Source organism: Rhinopithecus bieti, unplaced genomic scaffold (genome assembly GCF_001698545.2).
Source record: "Rhinopithecus bieti isolate Rb0 unplaced genomic scaffold, ASM169854v2 scaffold_9663, whole genome shotgun sequence".
NCBI lineage: Eukaryota > Metazoa > Chordata > Mammalia > Primates > Cercopithecidae > Rhinopithecus > Rhinopithecus bieti.
In genome coordinates this window covers 3,467,953-3,488,155 of record NW_016806456.1, presented here as the reverse complement: position 1 = coordinate 3,488,155, position 20,203 = coordinate 3,467,953, and the positions used below count along the sequence as shown (strand labels likewise).

The 20,203-nt window shown below is 37.6% G+C and overlaps 1 protein-coding gene across 10 annotated transcripts in view; it reads left to right on the top strand.

Annotated features, from left to right (window-relative positions):
- The first annotated feature begins 8,178 nt into the window (after positions 1 to 8,178).
- Positions 8,179 to 20,203, top strand: part of FKTN (fukutin) — a 99,030-nt gene continuing 87,005 nt past the window's right edge. For 3 of the 10 annotated variants that reach the window (XR_001886479.1, XM_017876711.1, XM_017876710.1), the window contains exons 1-4: positions 8,180 to 8,717; positions 14,899 to 15,001; positions 18,126 to 18,216; positions 19,415 to 19,607. Coding sequence is in view for 7 of the 10 variants with exons in the window: in XM_017876711.1 (XP_017732200.1) it covers positions 19,503 to 19,607 (105 nt within the window). In the remaining 3 variants the exon portion in view is untranslated. Of the gene's footprint in view, positions 8,902 to 14,898; positions 15,002 to 18,125; positions 18,217 to 19,414; positions 19,608 to 20,203 lie in introns of all 10 variants that reach the window. The other 7 variants (XR_001886480.1, XR_001886481.1, XM_017876709.1 and 4 more) reach the window with 6 other exon arrangements.

Below are 20,203 nucleotides of genomic sequence, written 5' to 3'. Positions count from 1 at the left end.
CCCTATGTTATGAAAAGAGATATATTGGCTTGCTTTAATTTACTTATTTATGAAATTAAAGCATGAATAATATGTGTAATTTGAATTTTTTGTGACTGATCCTTGGCAGTATAAATGATAAAAGTAAATGTAATGGAATCTTTTAATTAGGCTAAGATACGCTATTTCATAACTTATGTAGAATGATTAATTTTCATCTATATACTTTGTCCATAAAATTATAATTGTTTATGTAATTTTATTGTTTCTTATGGAAACAATTGGAAAAGTATATGGAAAACGATTATTTCAAAGAATATTTATTTAAAGAGGAAAGTGTAGACATCTTACTATAAAATATGTGATTCCAGGCTTAAGAAATTGATTATATTTTAAAAAATTATTTTTTTAAAAATGTAATTTGTTTTTAAAAGATCAGTCTCCATTCATTGACTAATTCATACAGCAAATATTTGAGTGTTCTTATGGCAGTAAAATGTGATTACTTTGTATGTACATTAACCAAAACCAGTGAAGTTTGATGGACTGTGCGTATAGTTTTGCAGCTTTTGAGTAGTGTGACAGAGTTTGCCTCTTAAAATGTTTTGCTAATAAGTCAGAAGTTTAAAATGTGTTGTAGTTTGCTAAAAAAAAAAATCAAATTAACTACATATAAAATGGTTCACTTTTATATAGTCACATGTAATGGGTCTGAAAAGTTTCTTCTTTGATTTTGTAGTTACTCTAGATATATTCTTTTAGGGAAGTGTATGGTCAACATAAATTTACTCAATATACAGATAACCACAAAGTTGTTATTTTAACCAAAATATACATTTCATAATGTTGACACTGGAGTATTATAAGAGATCATGAATGTTTCCTTAATTATCACGGCAAGATTACCTCACGTTCAGTATAGTTTAGTTTTGTGTGTATCTTACAGTATGCATGTTCTGCAATTATTTGTGATCCTGATATGTCACATATAATAGCTTTGTTACCTGGAGTATTTGATTAACCGAAACAGTTTAAGCATTTCGAATTAGTTGGAGTTTAAATGGATTACATTTGGTGTATGTTGTCTTCATTGAAAAGATATTGTTGGATATGCCATATCAAAGTTAGCACTGACTTATAAATAAACACCAGAATTTGCCAGAGTACACTTTTCTCTTCACATGACTCAATTATTAAATAAAAGAAGATTTGTTATTTCTGGGTCAATATAAGCTACTGACTTCTGATGCATAATCACTTAAACTATGTGAGTTTAAACTGGTATCTTTTCTTAGTGGTACCCATTCAATGTAAGCTGATCCATGGGAGTGGACGTGTAGAGGATTTCACAGTATGTAGAGCAGAAGGCAGGTGAATGTGTTTGCTTTGGCTTGGAGCTTATTAAGTTTTGACTAGGGTTAAAATAAGTCAAATAGTAAGTGGTAAAACACATTTTGTTAGTATTGGAACTTTTGGAGAACATAAGGGCTATGAGAATGCATAACTTTTTTTTTTTTTAACATTTCCTTTATATCTAAGGTACCAAAGCACTGAGTCTAATTTACCTATTAAGGGAGACTCTTTAAAATCAACTTTATAACTAATTCATACTATAAGACAGATAATAGCTAAAATTTTGGAATAATTTATATTAAAAGCCACAAGTCTTAAAATCCCTGGATATGATATAAAAGGATTTTGGCTTATTTTTTGAAGTATTTAAAATTAATCACCTTAGCTCTACCATATACTAGATCTGTGACCGCTGCATAAATTGTTTATCATCTTTGGGTCTCTGTTGCCTTACTTATAAAATAAGTGTAAGTTGTTCAGCCTACCTCACAGGGCTGTTGTGAGGAAATAAAATGAAATGGAGTATATGAACTTGCTTCAGCAACAGCGAAGTGGTATGTAAATGTAAAGTATTCTTATTAGCTAATAATGGATTTAAGTGTTTGGATAATTCTAGATGCATTTACTTTGATAAAGCCTGTGCTTAAAGTGGTATCACCAGTGATTTCAAACATGATTTTAAAAAAATCAAAGAAAACCCCAATTAAAATGCTCTTTAATATTCATTTAATTTGTGCATGACTTGTGGCCTTTTTATATTTTCTCAAGCCTATTACTCTAGAGCTGTAAAAGCTGTTTCACAGCATTGGTGTGTCAGTGTAGAATAGTGGCATAAATAAATGAATTAAGCTACATTTCCATGCAGGCATTTGCACTTTGAAGTTTGGGCTGCCCAGTGCCACATGCAAAGAGTGAATTTGGTCTAAACAGTTCTTTCCAAACAACCAAATGACTGGGCAGTTTGTTGTCACTGGATAAATGATATAAAATGTAACCACTGAACATTTGACAACTTTGTTGCATTGTCATTTTTTTAAAAAGATGAAGCATTTCAAAATCATGTTAACCTGGATATCTCTTGATATCTCTCCTGACATATTTGTTTTGCTTTAAATTGGATTAAATGGTTTACAGGTTATCTGAATCTACAGATTTACTATGTCTATTATCTGGACACGGTTTTGCTATGCAGTTGTGATAATAAAAATGCTAATTCCTCAGGTTTGGCCTTTAAGTTATGGCTGAAGACCTTTAATGAACTACAAATGATGTACTCAGTGCTGCACAGTAGTGTTTTAAGAAGCACATGGCCTCATTTTCCTTAGAAAAAAGACAAAGCCTTTTTAAAATGTTTTTTTTTTTTTCACTTTAAAATAGGGTATTCAAAGTGGAGTAACTTGTATTTTGAAACGATTTTGTGTTCTGTATAGAATGTCCCAGTTAAGATTTTACAGAAGCACCTGGAATATCTCAATAAAAATTTAAAAACTCTTTTCCTGCTCTCTTTTGCTTCATTGTTTGATTGTATTAACTTTTATTTAAGTATAAATACAATATGCTGTTGGGGAAGAGAATATAAAAAAAGTCATAGTTCCTTTGCCTAAAAAGCTTAACATTTTAGAGCACTACTGTTCAACAGAATTTTATACAATTATGAAAAGTTATTTGTGCAGTCCAATACAGTAGTGACCGGCCATAGGCAGCTACTGAACACTTTATATGTGGCTACATAGAGTTGCATATTGCTAGTAGCCACTGTTTTGAACAGTGTACCTACAGATGGAAAATGAAACATGCTATGTAAGTAAGTATAATATAACTTAAGACTTTGGTTTCTTTGGATCTTGCCACATGTTGAATTACATTTTGGTAGATGGTAACTAAGAGTCAGAATCAGAACCTAAACCTTTTAAAAATTCTTTTTCTAACTTGAAAACAGTTCAGAAGAAAAAAAAAACAGTGAGACTGGAGCTCCTATAACTAAGAAGTTCTGTAAGAAGAATGAAAGGAGACTGGGTAGTCTTGAGTCACAGGAAGAAGAATGGACAAAGATTGATCAAGAAACCACTGTAGAAGATGGAGAGTGAATGGGTGCAGCATTTCTGGAGAACAGTTTTAGCAATATTAAGATTTTTAAATGCACATACTTCCTTAATTTCCTTTATAAGTATTTCTCTTACATATGTACTCACAAAAAAAGCCAATGTTAATTGCAGCATTACCATAGCTAATAGTAGCAACCTAGTTATTAATTGAAGACCTACAAATTTGGATGACCTTGGAGGTAAATTCCTTTTCCTTTTTTGGTAGCAAGGTTCAGAACTGGTTCAAAAGGCCTAAGTTGCCTCAACAAAGGAATGTGATAACAGAATTTTTAAGGCTCCCTTTTCTAACTTGCTGCACCAGCAAACTACATTAAGTAGTGTTCTAGCTATTACATATTCTGCATATTCCCCTCCCCAATAAATGTTATAAATATATAGACCATTATGACAATTGGCTTAATTAGAGCCTTTTCCTTGGTATACCAGTTCAATTGTGCCTGGCTGGGAGTTCTGTGGCATAAGAGCTCAGGATATTATGTGCACTCTACTTTTCTGTCCAAGCTTTTCCTTACTAAACCCCATTTTACACTTACACTGTATGGTATTTGTATTTATTTATTTTTGCACAAGGTCAGCACAACAGCAGATGGTTAGATTGTAGTATTTCCATGTGATCCTACACAGCTGTTAAAGGATATGCTGTTAATGGAAGTGCGTTCATGATGATTAAACAGAAAAAACGTCATCCAGCAATATATAGAGTACGATACCATCAGTGTGTGCAAGCACTTATACTTGGGTAAGAGGGGACCCTGACCTGATACCCACACACTCTTGCTGTGCTTCTCTTCATGGGATGAAAAATTGAGGAGCCAAGGGATTATGCCTACTTGGAATGCATGTTTCTTTACCCACTTCTATACCATGTTATTGAAACAGTCTTTCCTTGTCTGAGATAACACCTGGAGTTCTTGTCCTACCTCCAAGACGATTATGGAGCACGGACAGAGAGGTGAAGTTAGAGCCAAACGGTGAAAGAAGAAAGCTCTCTGCCAGCAGAGAGGGGATCCCAAATGGTCATACCCACCATGAGCCTGGGGTCCAGGGTTTTTATGGACGAAGGGGAAAGAATGTGCTTATTCCGTGGGCTGTCTTGGAGAACGCGTGATGGCTTGGCCCGGGGCCAGTCAGGAGGTGAAATGATGATTCATAGATGCTGCTTAGCTTGGCCCAGGACCTATCAGAAGCTGAAGTGAAAGTTTGGCCCAGGACCAATCGGGCTAAGGTGGACATAGCAGCTGGACTTATAGTCCTAACAAAGGAAAGTAGAGCGCCCACCGGAACCTACCAGAGCCCACTGTGCCCGTGCCTACAACAGAAGAAACTTTTCCTGGGAATCTGCTGACTATACAAAGGACAAAGGCATTTCTAGGCCAGGCCTTGTTCCCTTATCTGAGTGAGCTGGAGGTTTGTGTAAGTTTTTATCCAAATGGGCCGTAGGTTTTTCCATCTGTGCAGTCGTGGGCATGTCTCCAGGCACAACATCCTGTGCTAGTTCCCTTATTGGTGCCTGCAGCTTTTTTTCCAGGCTGCTTTTTATGTTATCTGGGGATGAGGCACTGACCCATGGGCTAGTGGCTCTCCAGGACCCTTCTCTTGTTACCTACCTAAGGCAAGCTAACTAACAGGATCCCCACACTCTTGCTGTGTCTCTGTCTGTGGGATGAAAAATTGAAGAGCCAACAGATGCCTACTTGGAATCCATGTTCCTTTACCCACAGAATTCTATACTATGTTATCAGCCAGGACCCCAGAATTCCTTGCCTCATCAGCCTGAAGCTTGCCCCCAGGATATGTGCAGGCCTTTTGTCCAAGTCCATCCTGACAAAAGACTACTACAGATGTCTATACCCCAATGGCCGGCAGTTTGTGGGAAGTACAGATGAAGCTTGGATGTGCAGACTGAGTTGTCCACATGCATGCCTGATAGGCCCCTATGGCAGGCTTAAGCTAGAAGTAAAAAGAGATCCAGGGGATCAGGGAAGGGCAGGCCAACCCTAATGTCACTTTCTAGTACACATCTGAAGAATCTGCGAATTGCATATTTGAACCTAGATTTCTGTTCCTTGAGAAGAAATGTGTTAAAGTAGAAGAGTATAACATTTTATTTGTTGGTTAACGCTCAGCTATTCAGACACTGAAAATGTGTCAGGGTTGACTTTCATTTGTATTCTTGGCCCAGACCCTACAAATGTTAGGAGTGGGCCAGGATCCTTGCTTGTGTGCACAGCTGAGTAGTTTATAGAACATTAATATTTACTTGTAAGAGAGGCTGTTTGTATGCATCCTTGTACCCTCATCTTTCAACTGTATTTGCTAACCAGGTTAAAGCATACTGACTGACGTTTGCCATGAGCTGAGGGCTCACATCTGACCTTTCAGTATGCTTGATAAGTAACACTGCTACCCATTGAGTTGTATATTTACCTTCAGTTATGTTTGTTCCGAAACCTGCTTATGCAGGTGGTAGTCACTGTTGTAGTCATACGAGTATGTAAACCAATTATATAAATATATAAACCAATATAAATATGAAATGAGTATGAAAAGATACTTATAAGTAGGGGAACCATTAGAGATGAAGAGTTTAAAAAGTTGCCAAATTAGTTGTGGCCAAAGTAATTGTGAGTGATAGGGGAAGATCTGTTTTAAAAAAATTCCAGGACTCCAAATTCATATTCCTTCACTTGTATCTTTAAGTTCCTGGTCCATTTTATGGAAACAGAAACTAAAAATGATGGATGATGCATTATTTCTATGGTGTTCTAAGAAAAACAAGTGAGATACTCTAATCAGTTCGTCCATACTTAAAATGAACTTAGTTCAAATCAGAAGATGGGCCATTGTAATCCTCTACTGAAACTGCCTTTTTAAAAAGGTTTATTCAGAACTAGATTTGTTATACACTTGAAAAGTATTTACTTCTAAGAACCTGATAATTTTTCCCTTTTCCTGTTACTTTTAATTATAATTTCCAAATATACAGAAAAGTAGAAAGCCAGTGCTTTGTGCTCATCACCTAATCAATTGTGAACATTTTGCCATGTTTGTGCCATCTATTTTGTTTTAAAATGTCACCTGTAAGTATGCTATATGCATCAATGATGGTTTTTTAAAAACAGCCACATTCTGTTAACATTCTTAGCAAAATTAACAGTAATTCTGTACTATTATCTAATGGATCAGTCCATACTAAAATTTCAGTTGTCTCAAAATAGCTTTTACAGTTAGCTTGTTCAAACTAGGATCCAGACAGGGTCCACACATTGTACTTCGTTATATCTCTTAAATCTTTGATTTTGTAGTAGTTCCCTCTGCTTTTAAATGCCATTGATTAAAAAACTGAGAAATTTGTCTTGTAGAATGTCCCGTTTTCTGAATTTAGCTAGTTGCTTCTCTATATCCTGTGTTAGATCTAGAGTTTGAGTAAATGCAGGTTCAATTTTTAGGCAAGAATCCTTCACAGGTGTGGCTGTGTATTTTCTGTCACATCAGGAAGTACGTAATCTATGCTTTTCCCAAACTCAGTGAGATGAAGATGAGTGGGTTCATGTGGTGCCAGTCTATTATAAAGTTCCCCATCAACCTTTCACCTTAATTTTATCTATTGATGTTGCCCTTTCTATTATTTTATTAGGAGTTGCAAAATCGTGATTGTTTTATCATTCTCCATTTATTAGCTGGAATTCTTACAAGTATTTTGGTTACACTGAAATTCAGTTCGTACAAGAAGGGCAGGATACATGCTTGATGTTTTCCCTTTATCAAGTTTTAGAATATTTAATTTTCAACCTGGCAACCTTCAATCACGACTGAATTTTATTTTTTAAGGAGTCATTATAAGCTCAGGAATTTTTATATTTGATGTGTTTCAATCCATAGCAGGTATGTGATGCTCAAGTTTTCCCATGTCCTATCACATTAGCACCCGTGTTAATGATGCCATTAAGCTTTGATAACTTCCTTCGTCTTGGTGTAACCTTCCACTTTTTTTTTTATTAACCTACTGAGTACCTACCAGTTCTGAGTGCGTTGGATAAGAGGACTTCTACAGTAAGCTTGTATGTAGGAAATTTCTGGAAGGAAAAACAAGTTGGTAAAAGTGATAACCTCTATGAAGTGAGGAAGACTTTTCATCCTTTTCTTTCTGTATTGATAGAATTAAAACAAAGCTTAGAAAACAAATATATGATAGGGGTATTTTCCATTTTGTAGAAATAAATTATAATTACGGTAACTGGTTTAGTGATTTATGGTTTTCAAAAATTTATAACAAGATTAACAACAATCTTTTGGATTACACCGTTAAAGAACCAAGGTGGGAGGATCGCTTGAGGCCAGGAGTTCGAGACCAGCCTTGGCAAGATGGTGAGGACGCTCCCCTCCCCGCCCGCCCCGCTGGCCCCCAAAGTCTCTACATAAAAAGAAAAGAAAAAAGTTAAAGAATCAGGTCCAAAATTGTATCCAGCCTTAAACTGGAGGGCAACAGGCCGCTGGATCTTTAATGTCATAACGGCACCTCAACTTCATGAGCAATAGTGAACGCAGCTGCTAGTTCCCACTCTATCCCCTATCTCTACTAACTGTATCCAAACCAACTTCAGGGAGTTATGCTGAATCCCTCTAGCAAAGCATACGCACTAAAAAATCACTCGTTTATCAGAAGTTCACATTTAATGGGCTTGGAAAACAGCTCAGCTGCTGCCTCCAGTTCATCGTCCGCTTTCGAAAGCGTTTGAGAACTTAAAACTCAGACTGCCTCGGTGCGCTGCTGTAGTTGTTAATTAGGCAAGAGATAAAAGAGGGCTCTGGCTAAGTGGCTAGATTATAAAAGCGAGGAATCGCCAGGGCTCAGTGAACTTCTGGCTGTGAGGATTCGACAAGAGCCACACGCACGCCAAGGTTGCTGCTGGACCGCAGGAACCTCCCAGCAGGATCCAAGCGAGCCTCCGCGGCTCAGCACTTGACGGCCGCTTTTGCAGCGGTTGCTGTGAGTGCCGTAAAGCGGAGCGGCTGCAGGTACTGTTGAGTGAGGTAAGGTATGGGAGGCTCAGCTCGGTAGCCGGGAATGCTTGGGCGCCTTCAGACAGGTACGGCTGGTGGCCCAGGTACCCTTACCGGGCATCCTCCAGCATTCTGGGCACCTGCCTACCCCTTGGTGGGAAGGCCGGCCACAGGCTGAGCGTGCTCCAGGCTGGGTACTCCTCAGTCAGTCCACGAGCATCGCGTGGCAGTCTTCCACTTGGCCAGTCCTTCCCACACTTCTGGGCGTGTCATCAGGTAAAATCTTCATCCTGGGACAGGTGAAAGTTTGGAGGACAATCGAGACTCTTGTAGTAGCCGGGTTAGGGTAGTGACCCCTGATCTCAGGTGATCTGCCCGCCTTGGCCTCCCAAAGTGCTCGGATTACAGGCGTGAGCCACCACGCCCGGCCTGAAATTTACAATTTCTCAGTTAACATGAGGTAAGCCATATTTCTCTTGGCTTCAGTTTTCTCAGATGTGGAAAAAAAAAAAAAAAAAAAAAAGAACAACGTAGATGATATATCAGATTCTTTATGCTTTTGAAGATAGCACGTTTCCAGTGAGTAAAAATCAATCTGTGAACAAATATAAAAGTGAATGATAGAGTAGTATATTAGAAATTGGGCAGATGGAAGCTAAGTAGAAAAGGCTGTGTTTGAGCTAGACTCTGAGGATGAATAGGGTTTGAACGATTGGAAACCATCCCTATTGGGCCATGGACAAAGATATCAAATACAGGAATAAGCATTTATATTTTAGCGATTCTATTTGTGGACATATGTTTAGTGAGGGTAGAGGATTTGGGAAGGCTGGCATTGAATGATGAAAGAACTGTAAGTGGAAAGGAAGTGCAGGGTGTTCTGACAAGGAAGAAAAAAGGAACCGGGGAAATGCCGAAAGAACAATACACAGGACTTGATTTCTTGTGTCTGGGTGATGATATTTTTAACCTGGGTTTCTAAAAAGTAAGTTTAAGTGCTGTTGGCAAAAATGGGAATGCTGTTGAATTCCAGCATGCAATAGTGTACTGGGAATAAAGTGATTTAGATCGTAGAGCGCTGATGTTGCCAATAACTAGCCTCTTGGCTGTCCTTTAATTCTTCTTCTAGAGCCTGTGCTCCATAAGGTGATGTTGGGCCAGCTGACTCTCTTGTCTAAAACCTGTACAACTAGAGACTGTGATGATGGAGAGCTAGTTACTTTCTTCTGGATGGGGAGAGGAAGATAGCTGACAGAGAATAAAATTGTTAATTTGGGGCCGGACGCGGTGGCTGACGCCTATAATCCCAGCGCTTTGGGAGGCTGAGGCGGGTGGATCACCTGAGGCCAGGAGTTTGAGACCAGCCTGGCCAACATGGTGAAACCCTGTCTCTACTAAAAATACAACAAATTAGCCGGCCTTGATGGCAGGCACCTGTAATCCCAGCTACTCCTGAGGCTGAGGCAGAATTGCTTGAACTCGGGAGGCAGAGGTTGCAGGGAGCCAACGTCAGGCCACTACACTCCAGCCTGGGCAACAAGAATGAAACTGTGTCTGAAAAAAGAAGAAAAATTGTTAATTTTGGACATGTTAAATTTGAGGTGAAGTTCAGGAAATAGAATTGAAAATATAGGCAGAGAGAGTGCATGGACTGTAATTTAAATAGTGTTTTCTCTCACAGGTGGTAGTTAAAATCTTTAGCATGGATTTGCTTTCAGGGAGAGATTGTAGAGAGAGTAACTCTAGGCTATTCCCACAGACAGGAGGTTGTAGAAATTATTGAGGAGGCATGTGGATCTCAGAGGTAAGAGCAAGGAAGGAGTTCTTTTAAAAAAGAGTTACATATAGTTGTAGATTCTCAGGGGCCCAGTGTTGTTATTAAACTAATTTAAGAGCATTTACAGCAAATAATAAGCACCTACTTCTGGGAATTCTGGCAGAAAATAAAAAATGCAAATAGATATAATCTCCACTGCCCGATTGCCTACCCAGAAGTGATATCATTTACATATTTATTTATTCAACAAACACTTATATGTTTCAAGCACTGCTGGTTCTAGGGATATAAGGATGAGCAAGGTAGACATTGTTCTTGTCCTCCCAGCACATAAATCCCTTAGCATCCACATCAGTGCTTTCCAAATTTTAATGTACATATGAATCATCTGAGGATTTTATTAAAATATAGATTATGAATTAGTAGGTGGGTGCTGAAAATTCTGTATTTCTAACAAGCTCCAATGTGATATGGATGTTCTTTGGACCATACTTTTAAGTGACAAGAACCTAGATCCTGTTTAGCAAATATGGCTGTTATTAAGCCACTACCACTACCCATCATCTGTTTCTCTTAGGATAAAATCATTTTACTCCTTATGAAAATAATATATGCTCATACAAATATTGGAACAATGTAGAAAAGTATAAAGAACCATGTAAAAATCACTCCTAATTCTTCCTACCCAGAGATAACCATTATTAATATTTTTGGGAACATTCATCCAGATTTTACATACGTACATACATTCACAATTTACGTGCTGCACTAAGTACATGATACACTCTAAGCCCTGTGTTTGATTCTGTTTGCTGTATGGTTTTATTAAGATAAATATCCAAGTGTCCAGAACCAAGCAATTAAGTACCTGCATTCTTGAGGGAGTCACTTAAAAATAACTTGGAGGCCAGGTGCAATGGCTCACGCCTGCAATCCCAGCACTTCGGGAGGCCGAGGCGGGTGGATTACGAGGTCAAGAGATCGAGACCATCCTGGCTAACATCGTGAAACCGTGTCTCTACTAAAAATACAAAAATTAGCCGGGCGTGGTGGCAGGCACCTGTAGTCCCAGCTACTCAGAAGGCTGAGGCAGGAGAATCACTTGAACCTGGGAGGCTGAGATTACCGTGAGCCAAGATTGCGCCACTGCACTCCAGCCTGGCAACAGAGCGAGGCTCCATCTCAAAAACAACAAAACAAACCAAAAAAAAAAAACCTTGGGAGCCGGACAGTGTCTCATGCCTATAATCATTCCAGGTGCCCAAGAGGCTGAGGTGGGAGGATTGCTTCTGCTTAGCAGTTTGAGGCAGCAGTGAGCTATGATTATGACACTGCACTCCAGCCTGGGTGACAGAGCAAGACCCTATTTCTTAAAAAAATTCTTCTTACTCCAAAAATGGGGAGACATTAACATAATTACATGTGGGCTCTAGTAAATGAATATTTGTCATTTCATTTAGGCTGAGAGAAGAATTTTTAAAGTTTTAAAAAAACTTAGTAGTTTTTTCTTATTACAAAATCAATTGATGTTCATGTAAGATAAATAAGGAAAAAAATAAAAGCACCTACACTCTTCCCAACCCAAAGACAATCCTTACTGTCTTCACCTCCGTTCTTGCTAACCTGTCTTATCTAGATCTTTCATTTCAGCTACTCTCTTTCCAAAACCCTCTTACACATAGTCATTCAGAAAGGAGTCACTATGTATTTAGGATTTTTTCTGGAGCATCTACTGGAGAGACTAAATTTCGTTAGCTTTTTATCTTCAAGTGTCAGCATGTTTAGGTAGAGGTTATATTGCAAAGGATTAAGTGCGTGAATGGTAAGCAGGTAAAGAAATTTCTTAACTCTTTGCAGTCTAATGTTTACTTCCAAGCTGCTGACAGTTGTGATACGTTAGCAATGAAAGGAAAAGAAATGGACAATAAGAAAGACCAACAGTATTTAGGGAAGATTTGATAGTAGCTGTTGCTACTGGGATATTTTTGGCTTTTGAGAACAGGTGAAAAACATTGATTTTTTTGTTTTGGTCTTACCTCTGAATACATTTTCAGAGGCATTTTCTCTTTATGCCTGCCAATCTGATACCTCATCTCTCTTACTATGACTTTTCCTAATTACACTACTCTCTTCCCTCTGTAGTGCAGCCTCCTGTTTTATTTTCTTTTGTTCAGGGCATATTTGAATGTCAGTTCTGTTGTAATCAATTGCCTGTAATCAGTTGCCTTCCTGTCCACTGCACAAACGAAACCAGTTCACTGAGACCGTGGTATTACAGTAAAGAAAGAGCTTAATTAACAATGATGCTGGCCGTGCAAAGAAGTTATTACTCAAATCAGTCTCTCCAAAGACTTGGTGGTTAGTTTTTCAAGGATAGTTTTTAGTTTGGTGGGCAGGGGACTAGGGAATGAGGGCTGCTGGTTGGCTTGGGATGCGATCATGAGAGTGTGAAAAATGGTCCTTGTGTACTGAGTCCACCTCTGAGTAGAGAGCCACATGACTGGTTGGGTCGTGAGTCACTAGTTCACCTCCAGGTAGGGTCAGTTGGTCCAGAATGCAAAGGTCTGAAAAATATCTCAAAAGACCAATCTTAGGTTTTAGCCAGGGAAATTATAAATCCTGTGTCCTTTGGAAAAAAGACTGGTTATCATTTAACTACATTTTACCAGAATTCAGGTCCCTCTCATAATCCTAATCTTATAGTCTTTCATTAGTTTTACAAAGGCAGGTTAGTTTTGGAAAAGGTTACTATCATCCTTGCTTTAGGTTAAACTGTAAACTAAATTCCTCTCAAAGTTAGCTTGGCCTGCACCCAGAAATGACCAAGGACAGATTGGAGGTTAGAAACAAGATGGAATCAACTATGTCAGATTTCTCTTAGCTGTCATAATTTTGTGAAGGCAGTTTCACTCTCTGATTCATATCATCCATGCCTCTGTCTTACTCCCCAATATCCCCAAATAAGTCGGAGAGCCCACAGCATAAGGATATGGCTAGGCTAGCACATACCGTCTTATGAACCTAAGTTAGGTGTCAGGGCGGGTTTTTGATTCTACTTCCCCCCACTCCTGCCTTCTGGATCATCTGTCTTGATATATCATTCATTCATTCAGACATTCATTCAAACAGACCCCTACCTAGGTGATTCTCAAAAGAGGGGTCTGGGGCTGGAGGAGGTGTCAGGGTAAAGCAGTTACCAAAAGTCTTTCATAGTAATACCTTCAAAGTACAGATGCAAATGTAAAAGGGAAGTTGAAGAATATGCAGTGCTGCTCTTCACTGTAGAAAGAGCCTGAGAATTATCTTGAACTCCTCATCCTGTACCTTTTTTCATCACAGTTGTGTATGGGTTTTATCTACTACTAGTTTTTTCCAAGCCTTTTCACATCTTGACACATAGTAAATTAGACCAAAAAAAGATGAAAGTTAAAAGAATGTGTTCTTGGCTGGAGGTGACCTACTCTTGGGGTCTAGCTGCCCCAAAGACTGAGAGGATTGTTAACTCCGACACCTGTAACCCATTCATGGTTTAGTTGGTAAGCAGATCTACCCATTTCTTTCTTCTTCATTGCCAGATCTCAGTCCATGCATTAGGTATGCCCTGCTTCCACATCATCTAAGAATAATTCTATGTCATAATATACCATACTTACATATTAACCTTCTCATATTTGCATTAGAACTTTAAGATAGTTGGGCTACTTAAACTTCATAACGCCTCTCATTACATCTTTTTTTTTTCCTGAAAACATTTGCCATTTCTCTCCCAGCCCTCGCCTCATTTTAATTTACTATCTCTGCAGTACTTTTTGTTTTCTTTTCCATTAGAGATGATAGTCTGTCTTCTTTAGGAAACTTTACCTAAGTGTAAGTAAGGAAATGAATGCTATCCTCCCTAGTGTTTTTATTATGATAGCTAAAATGTAACATATAAAAAGAAGTACATATAGAAATAATATTTTGTTTCAGTTCTATGCCGTGTCTCTCCATAGGCTATTTTATTATTTTAAGCATCTATTTTTTGAAGGTTGGAACCAGGCATGAGAGTTTAAGGGCCTTTAAACTCTTTTAAAAATCTTTTTTTAATATTTCAAATTCTGTTTTATTGTAAAAGTTCTTGCAGAACAGAAAACTTGTATTTAAATAGTTTTCTGTTCTCTTGAGCATTATGCAGTGTATTTTTAGTATACTTAGCATACTTACTATTACTTGATGTTAATTCAGCCAGTTTTAGGCTGGGTGAGGGAGATGATAATACTAATAGCTATAATGCAAACTAGAAACTAGTGAAAGCCTCAGGGTTAGTTGCCTCTCCTTGTGCTTCCATAGTAACCCGTGCTTATTCCTTCATTGCAACTACACTGTATTGTTATTGCCTCTATATTTATCTCTGGTAGAGTCCATCATAAACTAGAACAGTGGTTCTTAACTGATGTGGGGTTGGTAAGGAATGGGGCTTGTGCATTTTAGAAAAAATCTTCTCATATTCTTTTTCAGGTATATCACTCTCTCCACCGCTATCACTACTGCCCTTCTTCTTTTGAAAACTCCTGTACTCACCTGTAAGCTCTTCGAAGTTAGAGAACTGTATCTTATTTGTCATTTTATCCCTAGGGCTTAGCATTGTTTTTTTGGCATCTGTGCCTATTAAGGTAGGCAGTAACTATTTATTTCTTGCAGGAAGGTAAAACTAGGTTAGAGGTGGAGGGAGCTCTTCTAACCTGGAAGAATATTGAAGACTTCATTGAAGAAGCGTCATTTGAGAGGATCTATGGAAAGAAAGGTAAATTAGTTTTATGGAAGTAAATGAGAGTATTGCAGACAAGACGTAATGGGCAAAAACACAGAGACAGGAAAGTGTAGGATGTATTCCAGGAATACTCATGCAAAAACATGGACTATGTAAAGTATGATAAAGCTTATAGTAAGTTTGTCTGTATTCAGTCAGATTGTGAATACCCCTTAATACCATTATATGCAATTTGAACTATTTGTAGGTGGTAGGGAACTATTGAAAATTTTTGACTGTGGTGTTACTTGATTTATCTGTCAGCAACTTGATACATCTGTCAGTGTAAAGGAAAGATTATGGATGAAGAGAAAGTGGAGTCAGGGACATCAGTTAAAATTAGGACATTAGGTACAATTAGAGTTTAGAATGACAGTGAAGAAGGAAAGAGTTGATGCAAGAGGTATTTTAAAGGTAAAATTAACATACTATGGTTTCTCTTTTTTAAGTATCACATTATTTTTAGGTGGTTACTGAATATTCCTAATGAAGAGGTAGTGCTAGTAAAAAGGAACATTTTGATAGGCAAATCTTTCTCTTTTGCAACTGAATTGCCTTGGCATTTATAGAAAATGAATAATGAAGTAAAGTTAATTGGATGTCATCTTGATAATAAAATATAGTTAAGTTTTGATGATATATTTTGGAGGTTTATTTTATGGAAGAATTAATTGTAAACTAGAGAAGAAAGAACAAGATACTAATTTAGATTTTTATGCCTGTAGTAGCTTGTATAGGCCTATTATGTGTTCTTTCCCATGTATTAATTTGGGCTTAGAAGAATGGAGTGATGCCTACTCTGAATGCCACTTTAGATTTTCACTAGGAATCAGCATACAATACATTAATGCACTATTTTTTTTTTTTTTTTTGTTTTTGGGACAGCAGGGTCGTCGCTCTGGTTTGCCCAGGCTGGGGGATGTGCAGTGGCCCACGATCTCAGCTCACTGAAGCTTCCGCCTCCGGGTTTATGCCCCATTCTCCCTGGGCCCTCGCCTCCCGAGCTAGCTGGACTACAGGCCCGCCTGCCCCACCTCGCCCGCGCTAGGTTTTGGATTTTTTAGTTAGAGGATGGGGTTTCACCATGTTAGCCCAGGATCGGGTCCGATCTCCTTACTGCTGACCGCCCCGCTCTCGGCCCTCCCAAAGCCTGCTGGGATTACAGGCCCCTTTGAGCCACCGCCGGCCCGGCCATTAATGCACTATTTAATACAAGTACAAGAACTTGAGTTGAAATCTTGAAAATGAAGGGTAGTCTCCTTGTTAATCTTGTGAGCTGCCCTTATCAGAGTATAGTTTGAGCATCCCAAATCTGAAAATTCAAAATCTGAAATGCTCCAAAATCTGCAAATTTTGTGTGCTGATATGATGCTGAAAGGACTGTTCATTTCAGATTTTTGGATTTGGGATGTTCAACTGGTAGTGTAATCCAAATATTCTGGAATCCTAAAAAGTCCAAAATACTTTTGGTCCCAAGTATTTTGGATAAGGAATACTAAACCTCTATTTGATAATTGTATTTCCATGGGTTTTAACTGAGTATAAAAACTAATACCATCATCAATGTTGATTGATACTGTTTTCACAGTTTTGGGAGATAGAAAATAATTATGATTTATTAGGTTATCTTTGCTTAATATACATTATCTATTGATCAGGTGCATTGTTCACATCACTATTGGCATTATTTCTCTTAAGTAGTTTGTTGACTTTATATGTATATATATAATATATATATATTATAGTATTTGCTTTATATAGGCATCAGCTCTGGAAGCTCATTTGGATTGTTTTAAAACCCCAAACCAAGACTTGATTTTAAGATGGTAAAGACATTTGTCTTCTATCTGAAATTACCATGAAGCAACAAGGAAAATGAGAGAAAGAGATGTAATTACATCTTTGCTGAGACTAGAAGACCTGTAACTCCAAATTGAAATATTTGAGAAATGGCAGCCACTTGTAAGCAGGAAGAGCTTAAAAGAGAATGCTGGTAGAAAGAGATCTCAGATAGAGCTGGCAGAGCAAAGAGTCATCTTCTGTTTACAGTGGGATGGAGATGCTTAGAAAGGCAATGGGAATTTCCTCGGATTGTTTGGCAATATGAACTGGCAAGAAAGGAAGAGTGAATGAGGAAGCACACAGATACCCCGTCTTTGCAGGAAGCACTCTCTTGCTGAGGCAAAGTAGAGGAGAGATAGTGAGTGGCTCTTTGCTGCCTGTCTCTGACATCTGGAAGAAGTAATGTTTAAACGCTTTTCCCACTTGTTCTCGTACACATTCTCTGCCTTTCTCACATATACACATGTACAAAATACTCTGTCAGAAAGAGCTTTCTTGTATACCAGAGACTACCCTCTAGTCTAGAATATACCTTTAGTTAAGGACTAAATTATATTCCCATATATATACTCTTCCATAGTTAAGGAGTAAATTATATTCCCATTTAGAAAAGTAGGTGAGGAGGCCGAGGCAGGTGGATTGCTTGAGGTCAGGAGTTCCAGACCAGCCTGACCAACACAGCAAAACTCCTTCTCTACTAAAAATACAAAAATTAGCTGGGAGTGCTGGCAGGCGCCTGTAATCCCAGTTACTCGGGAGGCTGAGACAGGAGAATTGCTTGAACCCAGGAGGCAAAGGTTGCAGTGAACTGAGATCGTGCCATTGCACTCTATCCAGCCTGAGTGACAGAGAAAGACTCCGTCTCAAAAATAAAAGCTTAAATGTAGTTCTGAAATTAGAGAATTCAGTGTTATAACAGAAAAAATATTTAAGAAAATCTTCTGCAAAGAAAAGAAATCTTTAGGTCAGTCTCAGTAGTAGCTCACACCTGTAATTCCAGCACTTTGGGAGGCTGAGGCAGGATAATCTCTTAAGGATGGAAGTTTTAAGTCCAGCTCAGGCAACATAGCTAGACCCCGTCTTTACAAATAAATTTTTTAAAAATTAGCTGGGCATGGTGGCACATACTTTTACTCCTGGCTACTCAGGAGACTGAGATAGGAAGATCACGTAAGCCTGTTAGTTTCTGGTTACAATAAGCTATGATTGCACCATTATACTTCAGCCTGGATGACAAAGTGAGACCCTGTCTCAAAAAAAAATCTTTATTCTACAGATTGAAAGGAAACACATTGAATGAGGAAAAACTAATATACAGTAATCAACATCCTTGTATAACCTAGTTTTTAAAAAATTGGATTTCAAAGGTAAGGAATGCATTCTTTGCTCATCCCAATAAAAAGATTAAATTACCTACAGGGGATTGGTTTGGGAAATCAGATACTGTCAAGGGAATATTTAGCACTACAGGACAGTGGTACAAAGTGTGTAAGTCATTGGGAAAAGACAGTGTAACCTCGCAGCCAAATTGACAACTATTTTTGAACAAGGCAAAAGCTCAAGGTAAGTGGTACCCCTAAGTTCTTTTTGATAAACTGCAAGAAGATGAATATCAGTCATCCAATAGATGAACAGAGATGATACAGCAAATGGATTGGCAGGGAACATTGTAGGAATAAGATCAAAATAGCTATGAGGTTTGTAGTTTTGGAATACAATAGAACTGTAACAAGTAGAAATAACTAATAGAAGTTGGGATTGAAAGGGGAGAGAAGACAGAATGTAGTATAAATTTCTTCTTATTTTATAGCTGGAGAACAAAAGACATATAAACCTTAGATATCAAACGTAATAGAAGTGTCAGTATATTTGAAGGATTGAAGGAATAAATGTAAGCACTTGAAAAACTAAATGTATTTAACCAAAATCAAACTGGAGACAAGGTAGGAAGAAGTAGTACTGTATTAATAATAATTTCTTATCCTAAAGGAATAATCAGAGATGAGACCTAAGATGAAAGAACAAAATGTTTATTGTGGCATTCTTCACAGTTGAAAAAACTGAAAACATACATGGAGTATTAATAAAAACTGACCACATCCACTTCCGAGATCACACACAAACTTGAAAAGCAACAAAGAGCTGTCTTACAGGCCGTGTTCCTTGATAAAAAATGTTCTCAGTTTCTCCTTTGGAAGTGGTTCTCAGCATTGTCAGCAGCATCAGCATCATTTGGGAACTTGTCAGAAATGCAAATTCTGAGGTCTCATACCAGTTTTTCTTAATCAGAAACTGGAGGAGAAAAGCACCTCTCAAACTTTGTTGCTCAGTTTTTATAAATATCCTATTTATGTTTTCAGTTATTTGCTGTTATAAAAAAAGCGATGATAAACATTTTTTGTTTTTTCGTCGTTGATCTCATATTTGGTTATTTCTTTAGCATAGAAAATGACCAGATCAAAGAATGCCTGTGGAAATTTAGTTTTTTCTTTGTTCTATTTTTGGTTATTACAGGTAAAAAATTAAAGAGGTTTTGTCTCTTTAAAATGTCTTTTTTGTTCACAGAAAACAAAATTATCTTCCTTTCCAAATCCAAAAAGATGAAAACGACTGAGATACTTTCAAAAGACAACCAAGTGAGCACCACAGACTAATGAGTAGAATCAATAAGAACGTGGTTTTGGCCCTTTTAACCCTGACAAGTTCTGCATTTCTGCTGTTTCAGTTGTACTACTACAAGCACTATTTATCAACAAAGGTAATTTTATTCCTCCTTTCTTATCATTCCTCCTTTCTTATCATTGTATATTTTCTGATCACACTTCTCTTTGCAATACATAATATTAATCATGGTTATTCAGATTCTTGCATCTTTGTGAGCTGTGGCAAACAATTAAAAATTCAGTTAAATATACTTTAGCACACTAAAGACAGAGGTGCTAAGTTTCAATGATGTTTATTAAAATTATTATTTTGTTAAACAGATTATCCTTCATTTAAATGAACTCAATGATAAATAATTTTGATAAAATGTCAAAAATAGTTTATTTTAGTACAGCATATATTTTAATTTAGTAGCTACTGGGGAAGTATAATGGTATGACCTACCTTTATCTGTATGTATAGGAATAAAGTAGAGACAATGATGTGGAAATCAATAGCTTCTGAAGATTCCGTAGAATATACCAGATAAGGAATTCCAAAGTTGTGACGGTGTTGTTACATTGTGAAAAGTTGCCAGACACTCTCTCTGGGGTGTATTATAATAATTGCTACCATTATTGAGAATTGTAGTAGACGCTTTCCATGCTCAATTTAATCCTAAAAACAATCGTGGGGAGGAAATATATATAT